Source organism: Poecilia formosa, unplaced genomic scaffold (genome assembly GCF_000485575.1).
Source record: "Poecilia formosa unplaced genomic scaffold, Poecilia_formosa-5.1.2 Scaffold167, whole genome shotgun sequence".
Taxonomy (NCBI): Eukaryota; Metazoa; Chordata; class Actinopteri; order Cyprinodontiformes; family Poeciliidae; genus Poecilia; species Poecilia formosa.
The window spans coordinates 947,062-962,114 of record NW_006800106.1 but is presented as its reverse complement, the minus strand read 5'-3'; the positions used below and the strand labels follow the sequence as shown (position 1 = coordinate 962,114).

Genomic DNA, 15,053 nt, shown 5'->3' with positions numbered 1-15,053 from the left:
AATGGTATTAGTAGAATGTGGGGTATCACTACCATGTGGTCACCCATTGACTCAGAAAACCTGAAAAACATGGTCAGAGCATTTTCTGTGCAGACCTTGTAATTGGCAACACTCGTGCAATCTGCTGCATTTCACAGGAGGTATCACAGCCTTCAGATCTTGGTTGTCCATCATTATGATTAATTTTCACACTTTGATCTTTTTATTTCTTGTTTTTTTGTGTGTGTGTTTTTTTTCGTGGATGCTTTTGGCTCCCTTCTGCTGTTTTACTTTGGATTAAACACACAGATTAAACACAGCATGTGCTACTTCTGATGTCTGATGCTTTACTACATGCCACGCTGACATGCCTCGCCGTCCTCAGCAGCACCATGTTTACTGCGGGTCACTTCCTGTTCCTGGGAATCACCTGCTTTTCAAAGCTAGACGGTCCTCACACACACAGACACTGTTAGGATTAAGGTCCAGCAGAGGCTCTAATTTCATATTTACTCAAATTAAACATTGTCTGCCTCTTTTGGAAAAACACTGTATATACATCTTTACAACAAAATAGCATTTTTATTTGCGGTAAAAGTTTAAATTGAACCAATTGCTTGTAATCAATCTATGTATTGACAATATGAGCACACCTGATAAATTAGTGAATAAGTAGACAAATGAGCTCAGTAACAAAGATATCTATTGTTTTTAGTCTGTTTTGATTATTCAGACACCAGATTGCTTAATATAATAGCTCTTATCTTCACATATACAAAAACAGTTAGTTTATAAGTTGCGGCTCAAGCAGAAGCCTCGCTGCTGGCTCAGCTCGTTCTCATTCAATGCTTGTTTGTTGTCAAACACTTAAAGCAATTTAAAAAAAAAGTCTTAAAGAAGCCATTTAAAAAAATAACTGACTTCTGCTGTCTTGTCTCATTTTGTCATATTTATGAGCTGTAACGTACAGCGTTTGTTTCAACACTTCAGATTTCTTCAGCCCTCCTCACACAAACCATCCAGGCTTTTCCAACTTAGGATTTTTCCTACTATTTTACTTTTTAGATTTTTATGAGGATTTTCTGAACTGCAAAGTCTGTCAACAGGCAATCATTGGCCATTTCTTTTTCTCATTCCTATTAAGTTGTTGAAAAACTGAATAATAACCTCAGATATAGAAGTAGAAAAAACCAAACATGTTTTAACTGCAGCAGAAAGGATTCCCTGTAACGTGACAACAACAGAAACCCGGCTGCCATTAAAAGCTCCTTGCCGGTCTGACTAAGAAAGGATTTCCGTCAGAATGCAGTTTCTTTTTTTTTATTCTTATTTTAAGCATCATCATCATGTTTCAGTGTTTATGTGATTTTTATTTGTTCCATTACCACCAGATGACCGCCTGTTTGGGTAAGCACAGGAATTACAGGGTACACAGGTGCTCATTTTTGTGTTCTCCGTTCGCAATGGGAACTTTTCATGATTGAATTCGGTAAATTCTAGGATTTAACCAGAAATCTTGCTGTGAGGCAAAACCTGTTGCATGGATGTGCCGACACAGACGGTCCTCAAAATATATATTTTTTGTGTTTCATTCAGTAGAACTGAGTGAAAGTTTTTGTTGAAAATGTTTCATGGAAGCGATATTAACCCACCTGAGTGTCCGTGTTACACTCTCTGGTGCAGCTTTGTTGTGTTTTTGCTTTAAAAATGAGCTTTGCGAGCCAGTGATGGCGCTAAAAATACTAGTGCCCTGAAATTATCAGAAAAAGGAAAAAAAGTGCCTAAAGAACAAAACATTATGTTTTCTGTGTCACCATAGAAATTTCCCCCTCTGGCTCTGCCTTGTCTTGCATAATAACTTCCTCTTTAGCTCCATTAACCTAACAGGCTTCTCTGCTGATGCCACTCATCTACTTATTGACATTACATCACTACTGATATGACCATCTACCCAATAAAAACTAGATCATACAGCTAAACTGCTTGCTAATCTTTGATGTTTGCTTTTACCAAGCATGATAAATGAAGGATGCAGGACCACATTATTTTGAATTAAGAAGGGTTGGAGGCTATTTACTACAGGTGATGCAGGTGGACATGACTTATCATCTGCTAATACGTGTATGTGAGAATGAAGGTTCTGATTTTCATCACCATTTTGTGATGCAGAGTATATTGGCATTATCTTTTTAAAGGGGGACAGTAATATGTAATTTCCAGGCACATAATGCCATTCTCTTATAGCTCAATCAAGTAACAAGTTGTTATAAAAATACTATATGTATCAAATATGTATTGAAGGAAATTTGACTTTGATATTTAATGCTTGAAATTGGGCCTCCGTCTCTTTAAAAAGTCCTGCTCTTTCTGAAGCTCCGCCTTCAGGAAGTCATCACAACATGGCTCCTCTATTAACCCTTTAAAAACGTTTTTACCAGCGTTGCACTGAAAAATCTCACATAATGAGTTCCGCTGATGCCGGCTCTACCAGGTGTTTGCTCACTACTGCTGCCGCTGGTTTGAAGGAGCCGAGTGGTGGAGGAGGGCTGCTCTGTGAGAAAGAGGCTGAGAGGCTTGGAAAGTGAAGGTCTGACGAGGAGCTTCGTATCGAAGGCGGTGCCAGGTCTGCTCAGGCGTTTTGCACAGAATGAAGTAAACCCCTTTAAGATATCAGTATTTAACCCAGTCCAGTTTTGTAGTTAATTAGGTTTGATCAGCTAAACTATTCCCAGGTAGGAGAATCTTATTGTTTTTAAAGTGTTTTGGAGGGAACACATTAGTAGATTACACCTGACCAGAAGGAAAGTATATTTTCTTTTCAGAATATTGAGTCTTATTAGTTTTCACAAGTCTAATTACATACAATTACTTCTTTAGTTTAGATTTTTGAATTCTTTTTTTGATGCTTTTAGAAATGATTTTGAGAAATAAACTGACAGAATGAAAGCCATCGTTGTAACTTTCTTAATGCAGCTCTCATTTATTGTAATTATGTTGCAAACCTGAAGGAAACTTATAGAAAAGTTACACAGGTTCCCTGCATTAATGTGAGGATCTTATTCTCTGAAGAAAAAAGCAAATTGTTTTGCCACACTTCCACCTTTTAAAAGAAAGAGAAGGGTTTTTTTTATCCCCCTAAAAAAAAGGTAATTGTGCAGAATAGTTTGTGCCCTTTAGGTTATGAGGCAGGGTAAACTGTGGCTGTGTTGACATTTTGCAGCATAAGCAGTTGCAATTAGTGCTATGGAGGAAAAACAAATACAGCTGCCATCTCCGTCAATGCCTGCGTCAGCAGAATATGTCAGTCATCGATGCAAGCAAAACTGCAGCGGGAAAAAGTTGGGGAAGCGTTTTGGGGTTGATGGTTTTATAATATTTGTGCCTGTAACCAACCTGCCTTGGCTTGTGTGGCCGTTTGGCTCGAGAAGCTGTAATTCTCTCTGTACCTCTTACTTGCCAAATTTTAAAGGTTCTTCTCACAGCATTTTATTTCACCAGAACACAAATTTAGGTAAACGGTAACAAATAATATGAAGGTTTTTTTTTTTTTTTTTTTTCATTTTTGATTAATTTTGACAAAGGTTCAGTGCATTTTGACTACCATTTGGACTCTGTGGGCAGGTGAAGTTAAACCCAAAAACCTAATGTAGCATCATATTATTACAACAGCAAACATGATTCTCTAGTGCGTCTTGTGCTTGCCGCAAATAGTTACATATTTTTTGGTTTCCCATTTAGTTGACTGGAACTCTGCTTGTTGCAATAAGAAAATCCCGAAGTAGCACCCGTTCGTTTCTATTGTTGATTTCAGGTTTAGAGATGGATCATACAGATTCACGTACACCAGGGGTGTCCAAAGTCGGTCCTCGAGGGCCGGCATCCTGCATGTTTTAATTCTCTCCCTGGTTTAGCACACCTGCATCAAATGATGGCTCGTTAGAAGGCCTATAGAGAACACTGACTTGCTGAAGAGGTTGTTACTATCACTAGGGAGAGATCTAAAACGTGCAGGATGCCGGCCCTCGAGGACCAACTTTGGACACCCTTGACGTACACCAAGCTTACTTGCAGGTCTAAGGATGTGTTCACACCTGATAGTCCAGTAGACTCTGTTTGATTGAGAACCAAGATTGCAACATTTTTTACATTTTCCATTTGAAAAACATGTTAACCCTCCTCGTCTGTGGTGGCGCTGCACCAAGAACCACTGAAGGAAACATCATATAAACATCCGAAGAAGACAAGAGCGCAACTTCCTTCTTTACAAAATATAAACAAAAATGGAATAGTGTCAGATTTTAGTGACTGTAGGATTTCTCTTTTGTCTTAGGCAAAAGATCACAAGCCATTTCTTCCTCTAGGGCTGGACTCTCACATTTGTTTTGGTTGCATTTACCCAGAATGCCCTGTGCTATAGTTCGCTTTTGGCTTTTGAAGTGGTCTTCGATTATCTGGTATTGACATAGTGAACCTTGGTCTCAGTTCACTACAGCCGAACCGAGACTGAGGTTTTCAGACAGACTAGCGTTCGCATTTGTGATCCTTATAAGAATTGGATTGCGAATTTCCAAATCCCCAAACGAACTGGAATTTGATTAAAGAGGACGAAACTTGGCCTTAATCTGTCTTCTGAACAGAGGTAAAACAGGAAGACTTATATTCCTGCAAGTCCTAAAGAACAGAGTTTATAGGAGCATGGCATGCTATAAACAAAGATGCCACAAAAAATAAATGTCTCTGCTAAACGCTTATTTACTTTCTCCTAATAACCAAAGTGACTACAATTAGCAGGACATACCAATCCCAGTCGTCCAGCCTGCTCAGTTATTCCGACTTTGTGGCTCCTATTTGGCCACACGTGTTCAAACTAAAGCATTAAACTCATTTTAAAGGCAGTCTTGGAAAAAGATCCTGACTGTGGTCCTCCCCACTTCAATCTTCGAAGCACAAAGCCAGAGTTCAGCTTTGTGCACAGGTGGGCTGCATTCCTCTGGCGCCACAGTTCCCCGGCGATCTAACTCTTCAGCTACAGATAAAAATGTATTTTGCTACTTTTTTCACAGCGGTGCATTGACTGTCCTTGTTCTTACTCTTTTTAGGTGGACAAATACCTGCACCAGTTCCATCTATCAGACAAGACTTTGATGGAGTTGTCTATGAGATTTCGGCGAGAGATGGACAAAGGCTTATGCAGGGACACAAATCCCACTGCTGCCGTCAAGATGCTGCCAACGTATGTGCGTTCTACTCCTGATGGAACAGGTAATTCTTTCTTTTTCTTCCCCCCCCCCTTCAAATCTGTTTTTGAAAATTGCTCCTCTAAACACAAGCTGAGTCCTTATCCAACTCTAAGCAGTTCTTTTGGAGAGAGCTGACAGCCCACAATAACACCAAATCTATTCAAAATGCCCAGAATAAAAGAAGGCTGTTGAAAGATTTTCTTTTTTCTCTTTTGCCAAAAAAATAATTTTTTAAGATCTTTAGTCTGAAGAAGAGATGTGACAGTTTGAGCAATCAAATGTTCCTTTCATTGATTTATTATGGAGCTCAAAGTATACAAAGTGTGAACAATTTCAAGGCCCTTTTAATTTTTTCTATTTTATGGCTAGCTTTTTTTCTCTTCCTTTGTTTAGTTTGTTCATTGTAGTTGAGTGTTTTTTTTTCTTGAGAAGATGGTTTTCACACCACCACTTATCTCTAAATTGTTTGATTAAAGGGATTTAAGCTTGAGAGATGAACCATAACAGGCATCTTCAAATGATTATGAGCCTTGGATCTGTGTTACCAGGAGCCAGCCTATAAAGTGTTTATTCATAACCATTAAACTTTGTCACATCTTTCACATTACAACCAAAAACGGTAACAAATTGTCCTGGACAACAAATCGTCCCAGTAATTATTGCAATTGATGACAGTGTTGTTGTTTTGAGGTAGTACATTGATAATGGCATAATAATGCAAATTTGCTCTTTCAAAGAACAATAAACTCTAATTTTGTAACCCAGAAACTGCAAGATATTGTAAATATCCAAAGATGAAACACAACACCCAGAAGCGAAACCATAAATTAAATGGTTTTTCACATGTCTGTAAACAAAATTTCCCTTTAAAATTAATCATCAGAATGAAAATAATCAAGCTAATTCTAATTCATAATGATAACTGATAATCATTATGATCAATATCATAATCATTATCATTATCATCATGATAACTGATTTATTGCTTACGGCGGCAGGCTTAGTATTGCATAATTATGACAAGAAGGGTTAAGAACGCATTTCCTTGCACATTAATCAACATGTACTAAAAAGAAATTCCTGAAATGTTTGGTGTGACGTGACTCCAACAAAATCCAATGAATCTAATTGTCTTCAACAGTCACCCAGCTGGTAAATGGAGCAATTATGTGTTTGTAAATGGCAAAAACGGGGATGAAATGTGGCTGTTCTGTGAAAACCTTGAAGGTTTGATGCGTAGCATCGGCCAACAAACCACTTCATTTCTGACTGGTCATTTACATTTTCATGGGTCTTTACAAGGTAGTGAAAAGGTTAAACAAAGGTCAGCTTAGGAAACATCCCAAGCTTTATTTGGTCCGTCCAAAGAGAACGTCAGGGCCATGGCACAAATCTGGCCTTTTATATAAAGTTTCTTGTTGATGGAGGTCAGAAGAAATGCCACCAGCTATGCAGAGGTCACAACGTTTTTGTGACCTCTGCACCTCTGTAGGAGAAGGTCATGGTAAAACTAAACATGGTGCAAGTAAAAATACTGTCAGAAAAGTAACTCCACAAATCCCAATAAACTCACCATCCGCAGCCGCAGTTCTTTTCCCCTGAAGTTCAGTATGAACTTTTTATGAGTTGTGGATGTGAAGCCCCTCGCCTGCTGCTTCTGTGCTCCTCTAGACTAGCGGCAGCGTTGCTTCCATTGTGTGATTCTGCTGATTGGAGCCAACGGGTTCCTGCTGTGCTCAGCCTCTCAACCCTCTCCGATTGCTTTGTGTGTTCTGGAGTTTGCCTGAAAGTTTTGGGAACATTTTCACCTTGAGAGACCAGTTGTTGCTGATTATCTGCTGCATTTGATGTAATTAAGGAATAATATGTTGGACAGTAGTGGTGAGTGTGTTTTTTTTTTATAGACAGTAGAGCTGGGTGATATATTGATTTAACAGATTACTTGAATTTTTGCTTTTTGAAGATTAAATTTTTGGAAAATCGGGGTTTCTCTCCCCACCAATACATGCCTCGTTTTTCCTTAAGGATGTGAGCGAAAACCAGGAAGTTCTTTTCAGACCAAGTCAGCGATAAAGCCGAAGAGACGCACACTAAAACATTTAAGCAGGAAAACCTACTGAGGAAATGAAGCCAATCTTTTAATAACAGCAACTGTTGCATATTTTCTGCATAGTTTAGGGCTATTGACATTTTCTGACGTTTTGATTTTATTGTGTTGCAGCAGTGGTTAGCAGAGATGTGACTGGAGGTTTGATGAGATTTCATTAATCGACTCAACCATTGTACAAAAGTGAAGTGAACTGAAAATGGTCCAGGATGTTACTTAGGAAGTCCTGAATGATGTTCATTCATTTAGGTTCATTCTGCTGAGAATAAAGGAGCTGAAAACCTGTCAGTCCGAGAGGCTTGAAATTAGGGTAAAAGTTTCTTTTCTTTTCTTTTTTTTTTTCTTTTTTTCTTTTACCATGACAAGCAATAATAATAAAATTTGCCATGACAGGTCAGATGATTGAGTTTCTAACTGACTTGAGATTATTTAAATTTGTGGTTTGCATTTTAAAAAGCAGCAGTGCCAAATTTAAAATACGTTTAGAAACCCAACAAAGACATGGAAGTTGGTTCTTATTTCTTTCAGATTAAGGGTTTTAAAGACATCAAGTGACTTCATTCTTCCCTTCGTTCACCTTTTTTTTTTCTTTTTTTTTTCTTTTTCATTTTGACATTCGACCTGCTTGACTTTATCTTTATTTGCTAGTTTCAGCCTGAATCATTGCTTTTGGATCAGAACGCAGCTGGCATACATTTTGGTGTTTTTAAGAAAAAGAGACTGAAGTATGCTGCGTCCTTATTGTTCCGACCACAAATACAAACCGTAGAGACTTTCTAGCAGCCTAACGCTGCATTTCAAATGCTCGCTCTCTACATCACTGTGTAGTTGGCATATTAAAACATACCTTGGGTTTAGGACTGCAAAGATTAGTTGATGTAATTGACTGATGGGTAATTGCTTTGCTGCAAGCCAGGAGTCACGAAGCAGGTATGGTGCCTTGCAGAAGCATTCATTATTCTTGAACTTTTCCTTATTGTGTCACATCACAGCCACAGACTTAAGATTTTTTTTTTAATTTTAAGAAAAACACCAACACAAAGTAAAGCATAGCTCTGAAGTCCAAGGAAAGTTAAACATGGTTTGAAGAGTGTTGCATGTACTAGTACCTGTATACACGCCTCTTTACTCTGATAAATTAAATCCAGTGCAGCTGGTGACCTTTGGAAGTCCTCTAACTAGTAAGCAGAAGAGTCCCCTCAGAAATGCCTGCAGCTTTTAAGAACGGTGGTTCCTCCAAGGTGAAAGACTAAAGATAAATGCTTCCTTCTCTTTTCAAGTTTTTGGTTGCTAAAGTGAAAACAGACAAAATGTTTCTTTTCTTTTTTTTTTCAACTTTTATCTTTTCAAGAATCGTTTTGACAAAATGATTCTTGGAAATGACAAACTAAACTGGATGTTTGAAAATTGAATATTTTCTGTGGTTTCCACATTTTTTTATCCACGTTTTTCCACATATTCACATATTTTTGTGGATAATGTGGACATTGTTTTTTTAACACTTTATTTTATTCCTCCTGAAGTTTTATACATTTATGCTCAGTGTTTGTGCAATGTGAGCTTGTGAGCCCAATGTCAAAGGTCTTGTTGGTTTTATCCTGCCCAGTAAAGCTGATTCTAATATTCCAATGAAATGCTCTCAGGTTGTTGTGATGAGGTGGCACAAATTATTTTGCAATTTTGTCCCCTTTCTTTAGTTTGAAGATTTACTAAAATACAATCAATATTTTGCAAGCAGAGAAGCTGCTGTGAAAAAAATGTACTTGCAGACATATGAGATATTTATTACAAATCCATGTTAAATAGCTGGACAAAAAGTCCATAAGTCCAATTAATTTGTGTTAAGATTTAATTATTTTTGTCTTATTGTTTAGCAATGGTTTTATCAGATGGGTGAATGAAAAAAGCAAAAAAATAAAAATAAAATAAAAATGTATAGATGATTAAAATTGAAGGTGACAAAACTAAGAGTATCTAATGAAAAAAAAAATAATATTTTATGAGAAATATCATCTTGAGTGCTGAATGTAATTTTCTTTATGTTGACAGAACAAGGCGAGTTCCTGGCTCTCGACCTCGGCGGATCCAACTTCCGAATCCTGCTGGTCAAAGTGAAGGGCAACGGCGACCAGAAGGTGGAGATGGAAAGCCAGATATATGACATTCCTGACCTCGTCATGAGGGGCAGCGGCTCTGATGTAAGTCCTTCTCTTCTCTCCCCCTCCCCATGTTGTCCAGGAAAACCAGATTTATTTATTTTTTTGTCACTGACCAGCTCTTTCCTGACCTGTTTTGGTTATTTTGCCTGTCATGTCTGCTGAGCTCTGCTCGGCTCCTCATGCTGGGGTTGCATGTTGGCCTCTGTGATGATAATTAGCTGTTGTTGTGACAGGTGGTCACCGCCATGTCTATTGGCTGCCATGCACCAAACTTCCCCAAACAAAAGACGACATGTCGATGTCATGTAGACTCAGAAAAACAAAACAATTCCATACAGAAATTATCAGATGGTGTTCATTTTCTTCTCTAAATACATTCGTGACATGTTGATTTACTGTTTCTCTCTGTTGTCTTTCTTTTTTTTTTTGGCCGTAATTTGCTACGCTGAGTAGCCTATCAAAGTAAACCCTCTCACTGACAGACCCAGCGGGAGGAAAAAAACCCAGCTGAAATGTAAAAAAATATATATACATAAGATGTTGACAGCTTCGTGTTGAACCATTCCTCGGTGTAGCAGCAACTCGGAGTAACGATTATACCACTGTAACGTTGCAATCCCTGAATGAGTTTTGTAAATTTAATGATTTCAACAGGCTCTTGAAGAGACGCCTTTTAGTCGGTGTTGCCATTTGCGTTGTTAATGAGGGTTTCATTTAGATCTGTCTGTGAAGGAAGCAGAGAAATAATAAAAGTGTCCCTTTTTTGTTGCCGTCCAAGTCGACGTCAGACATTTCGGTGACTTGTCCCGTTTCTCCGCTGGAAAAAAGGTTGTTAAAGGGTTAATAGAGGAGCCATGTTGTGATGACTTCCTGAAGAGGGAGTTTCATAAAGAGCTCCTTAAAGAGACACAGGCCCAATACCACTGCATTAAATCAGGGAGTAAAATTTCTTTTAAGTCATACTTGATATCATTATTACAACTGAAGATAACATAGTTCCTTGATTATGCTGTAAAATGTCACTGTGTGCCTGAAAAGCACACAATACTTCCCCTTTAAAATACAGTTTGTGATCTTTAAAACTGTTGTTTACATAAAGAAACCTTTTTTTTTATTAACCCATAAATATTACACATGTCTCTTACATCGTTTATTGTCTCTTCTCGATTCAATCTGATTTGTTTTGACCTTAGGTCTGAATACAAATGCACTTGACCTTTTTTATTTGTATAAATTGGAAAAACCATCTCTCCTTTTGATTCCATCTCACCGCTAATTTGTGAGTCCTCTCTGTAAAATCCCAATAGATGCATGGACGGCCAGCTTGCTATCTTAAGATGTTCTTTAAGAGCAACTGAGGGGGGCTAATTGAAGAAGAACGGGGTTACCATAATCCCTAATATGTTTAGGGGGCTTTAGCCCTCAAACGCACAGCGAAATAATGATGTTTGAGCCGACCTGTTGGCGGCTGGAGGGATTCTCAGGAGCAGCGTCTTCCTCAGGCCGCCTGCAGCAGTTTGTTTCTCTCAGTTAACCCGGACGCCCACAGTCTCTTTCATAACCTCGACCTACAAGCGGTGAAAGAAATCTGTTTTTGCTTCCATTAATGCGCCGTGTACACAAACATTAGTGTGTTTCACCGCCAGAAGCGGTCATGTCGTAAGCTCCCACCTCCTTTTCAAGCCGAGGTTAAAAGTGAGGGGGGTGACTGTGCCTCAGAAACACTCTTGGGATGTATTAGTATTGTTGGCAAACGAACAGAAAGGGACCACTTTATTTCCGCCGTCGCTCGTTAACAAATCCCAAGCAGCTTGCAGATTTCCGTGGCAGCTGAAGAGTTGACAGAGTTACATTGTTGCGCTGTTGGTGTCAGAATATTTCCAGGCACAGACTGTGCAGGAAGGTGTACGTACATAACGAGGTTTTTTCTGTTTCTGTGAAAGAACGAGCGTTAGAGCGGCAAAAGAATCCAACGCTTTCAAACGCCAGTAAATTAATTGTAATGTTTAAGCTGGATGGTTTAAAATCTGTTGTTGCTCATTTCCACGAGCTTTGGAGTGATATTTTCAGTAACTTTCATATACATTTTTAAATATTTTTTTTTTTACCAGGTCGTTTCAACAAGGAGAATTTCTTTTCATCTTGTTTTCCTTCTTCCAAGATAAATAATAATAATAATAATAATAATAATAAAAGGAAGACAGAATGGCTAAAATATAGACACAATATGCAGGATGATGTGTAATTGCTAAACAAATTAGTTGATATATTAATTAAATTAAAAACCCACTCTTAATTTGTCTGCTTGTTATGAACAGTTTCTAGATTCTTTTTAAAAGACACAAGAAGGTTTGACTCATGAGAAATAAAAGGCTACATAATGTTTACGTCTGACATGTTATACATCCAGTCGTATTTATTTCAACTCTAAATGAGATTATGGCGTTCCACAAAGGCAGTGTTTTACAGAAGAGCACGTGATTTAAGTGACAGCTTAATTAGGAAAACGGGGGACTTTCCAACATTAAATGTTTCCCTTTTGCTGTTCTTATACACTCTACTTATTCTGTTAGCTTAGAAAACATTTATTGCAAAGCCAATTGAAGCAGACAGGCAGTTAAAATCGTACATGCCGTCCTGAAAAGCGCTGCCGCTAATTGAAACGTAAGTCGGTACGTTTTGTTGAACTCATCCTGACGGTTTCTTTGCCTTCGTTTTAGTCGCAGGGGGAAATAAAGCTGCTGCTGCTGCTGCTGCTGTCATCATGTTAGGTTATGTAGAGCCAAAGTTACTTGGATGAAAGTAAATTTAATTTTCTTCTCAAACTTTCACACAGCGATAACTTTATTATAGTGAATGTTCCAGTTATAGTCTGCGGGTTGTCTTCACTGTATAAACCAATAGTAGTTGAGTAAACATCTGCCGTTCAGTTTGACACTAATTGAAACTTTGTTATGGATTTTCAGCACAGACTTGGTCCACAAGGAATATAAATAGTTTAGATGAAAGTTTTAATTTTCCTTCTTGCTGTGAAGTCCTACATTTAGAGAGTGTATTCAGTGCACAGCAATATCAATAAAAGAATAGAAATGGTGTTTGCGTTTACCACTGGGTGTCTTTGTAACATGTACACAATGCCCATTATGTACCGCGAACAACACTGTTGCTATGGATTTTACAAGAAAGTATATTGAGAAGATTTTCTCAAATGTTTGTCTTGGAGATGAAATACGACTTCTGTACTCTGCTGTTTAAATTAATCAGAGATCTGAGGAACTTTTTATTAGGATTTCATGTCTCCATTTTAAATATAAACATAATGTGTTGCAAAAACCGTATACTTAGACACTTTAGACAACGTGCCATTCAAGGAGACGGGTATGTGTTGCTCTGTGATAGGCAGGACATAAGGAAATCAAATGGCCACTAGCCTAAACTTGTCCATATCTACAATAAGAGACGCAATAAAAACTTCCAGGCGCCTTGAACTGACTTTGTAAAGTCACAGCGCACGGTGAGGAGGATGGTGTAGCAGGTAAAAAAAACGTCTCCAAATCTCACTGTTGGAGGATTGCAGCAAAGAGCGGCATATCAGGGACTCTAGGTCTCCATGACAACACAGGTAGACAATATTTACATGCCAACCAGAGGTTTGAGAGGAATTTCACAAAACCTCTTTTTTTTTTTAAAGTACAACTGCAAGGTGACTTTCTCTGAAACTGAGTACTTTATGAAAGCTGAGGGTGAGCCTTCAGGTGGAAAACCTTGTTTTTCTTGTAAGGTGGGAAATTTGTTAGTGAATGCTCCTCTAAAGTCTAGGGGTTTTCAAGCAAATCAAAACCGCTGCCCCCTCAACTACCTTACTGCTATTATTTCTGTAACATACCTGGAATATTTTGATTCTGATTCTACATTTTATTTCTGTCATGTTCTGCAAACACGCGCAACTTGTCTGCAGAAAGATGGACCGGCCTTTAAGCTCACTAGTTGCTACGGCTGCTAGTAGTAGCAACTAGCTGTTTTCACCTTACCTAGCATGTTGTCGGCGTACTACAGCGTGATGAAATTAGTTATGCTACCAAAGGGACATTAGTGACCTCATAATGAGGAGGAGAAAACTCTCAAAGACATGTTTAGTGCACAAGGTGGATAATATGAAGACGGGGATAAACTGGTGTTATTTTGGTTATTTTGTGTTAAAAACCCCACTTTGGTTCAATCAGGAATACAACCAGCAGGTTTACATCTGTTGTAAACCCGCTGATCAATTTTCAAAATACTTTAAATCAAGAAGTGTTTTTTGGATGGCGAATTAAATATAAAGACTAACTGACCGCTTGTTAAATATGAAGACAAATATCAAATGTTCAGACCTAAAGACCAACGGTGGATGACCTGCGGTGACGCAGGGATCGATGTACACCAGATGTCATTGATTTCATAAGAAAATGTTTATTTCAGTCGTTGGCAGACATGAAATCAATGCTTGTTTATTTTTATGGTCGTCTCAGTCCACAGACCTTGATCGGATGGAAAACGTACGGGTTGTTCTGAGAAGAGAGGGGCAGCACTGTGTGTGGGAGTATGTTAATGCAGCTAGAGCTGAGTTTATACATCAATCTGTAGTCGGCGATGTTGTCTCAGATCTGTTATTGCTCGTCTTGCTGTCTGAAAACAAGCAGGCAAAAAGTGGCGAGGATCCTTTATTATTCAGCATTTGAATCCAGTATTTATTTCCAATATTCTAAACTCTTAATTTTTTTAAATGTTTTCTTGTTCTTTTACTTTTAAGTAGTTTGCAGTATAGCTCTTCCATCATGGGAAAATGTCTCTAAAACTTTATTTTCAGTCAGCCTCCAGGTCAGCTGCTCAGGCAGCATGGAGAAGCCCTACAGCTGGGGACACTACATTAATCTCACAGCCCCCTCAGACTTTGGAAAGACTTGGAGTTCACACGAACAGATTGGTTTCAACAGGCTTTTGTTTTACCACCGAAACACTGCGAATCACACATTTAATAACGGCACCTGCTGAGGGATCACAGACTGCTGGATTTGTCAAACCAGAGCAGCGGTTAGTTGGCACAGATGCCAGCTGGCGCTAATGGAAGTGATTTCCCTTAAAAAAAAAAAAAAAGGATGGGATGAAAGTACTTATCCAAATTATTCCCCTCATAAATTTAATCTTCTTTCTCCTGAGTTTAAAATGACTTTTTGTATTGGCTTCATTCTAAACATTAGAACGGTAACTAATGATTCATTTAGTTTTTGGTTATTCTGACGATGAATCAATAAATCAGTGAATCGGATAAATAACTGCCACATTCTGTAGAGTTTTCATTTAACCCTTTAAACCTTTTTGCACAATTTTAGACTTTAAAAGATTAAAATAAACACATAATTTGTCTGCAATACTAAATAACAAAATAAACATTTTATTGCCTGAAATGCAGCAAAATAACATTCTTTTATTATTATTATCATCGATGGTATCCAGGAATCAGTCCTTAGCCAATAATAATAATAATAATTCTTACATCATTAATAATCAGATTGAAAAAAAACTGCT

At 38.1% G+C, this 15,053-nt stretch overlaps 1 protein-coding gene across 1 annotated transcript in view; it reads left to right on the top strand.

Moving 5' to 3' along the window:
- The window catches only part of hk2 (hexokinase 2), a 123,799-nt gene that overhangs the window by 28,741 nt on the left and 80,005 nt on the right, over window positions 1–15,053 (top strand). The window contains exons 2-3 of the mRNA XM_007564718.2: window positions 5,079–5,241; window positions 9,376–9,524. Of these exons, the coding sequence (XP_007564780.2) occupies window positions 5,079–5,241; window positions 9,376–9,524 (312 nt within the window). The remainder of the gene's footprint in view (window positions 1–5,078; window positions 5,242–9,375; window positions 9,525–15,053) is intronic.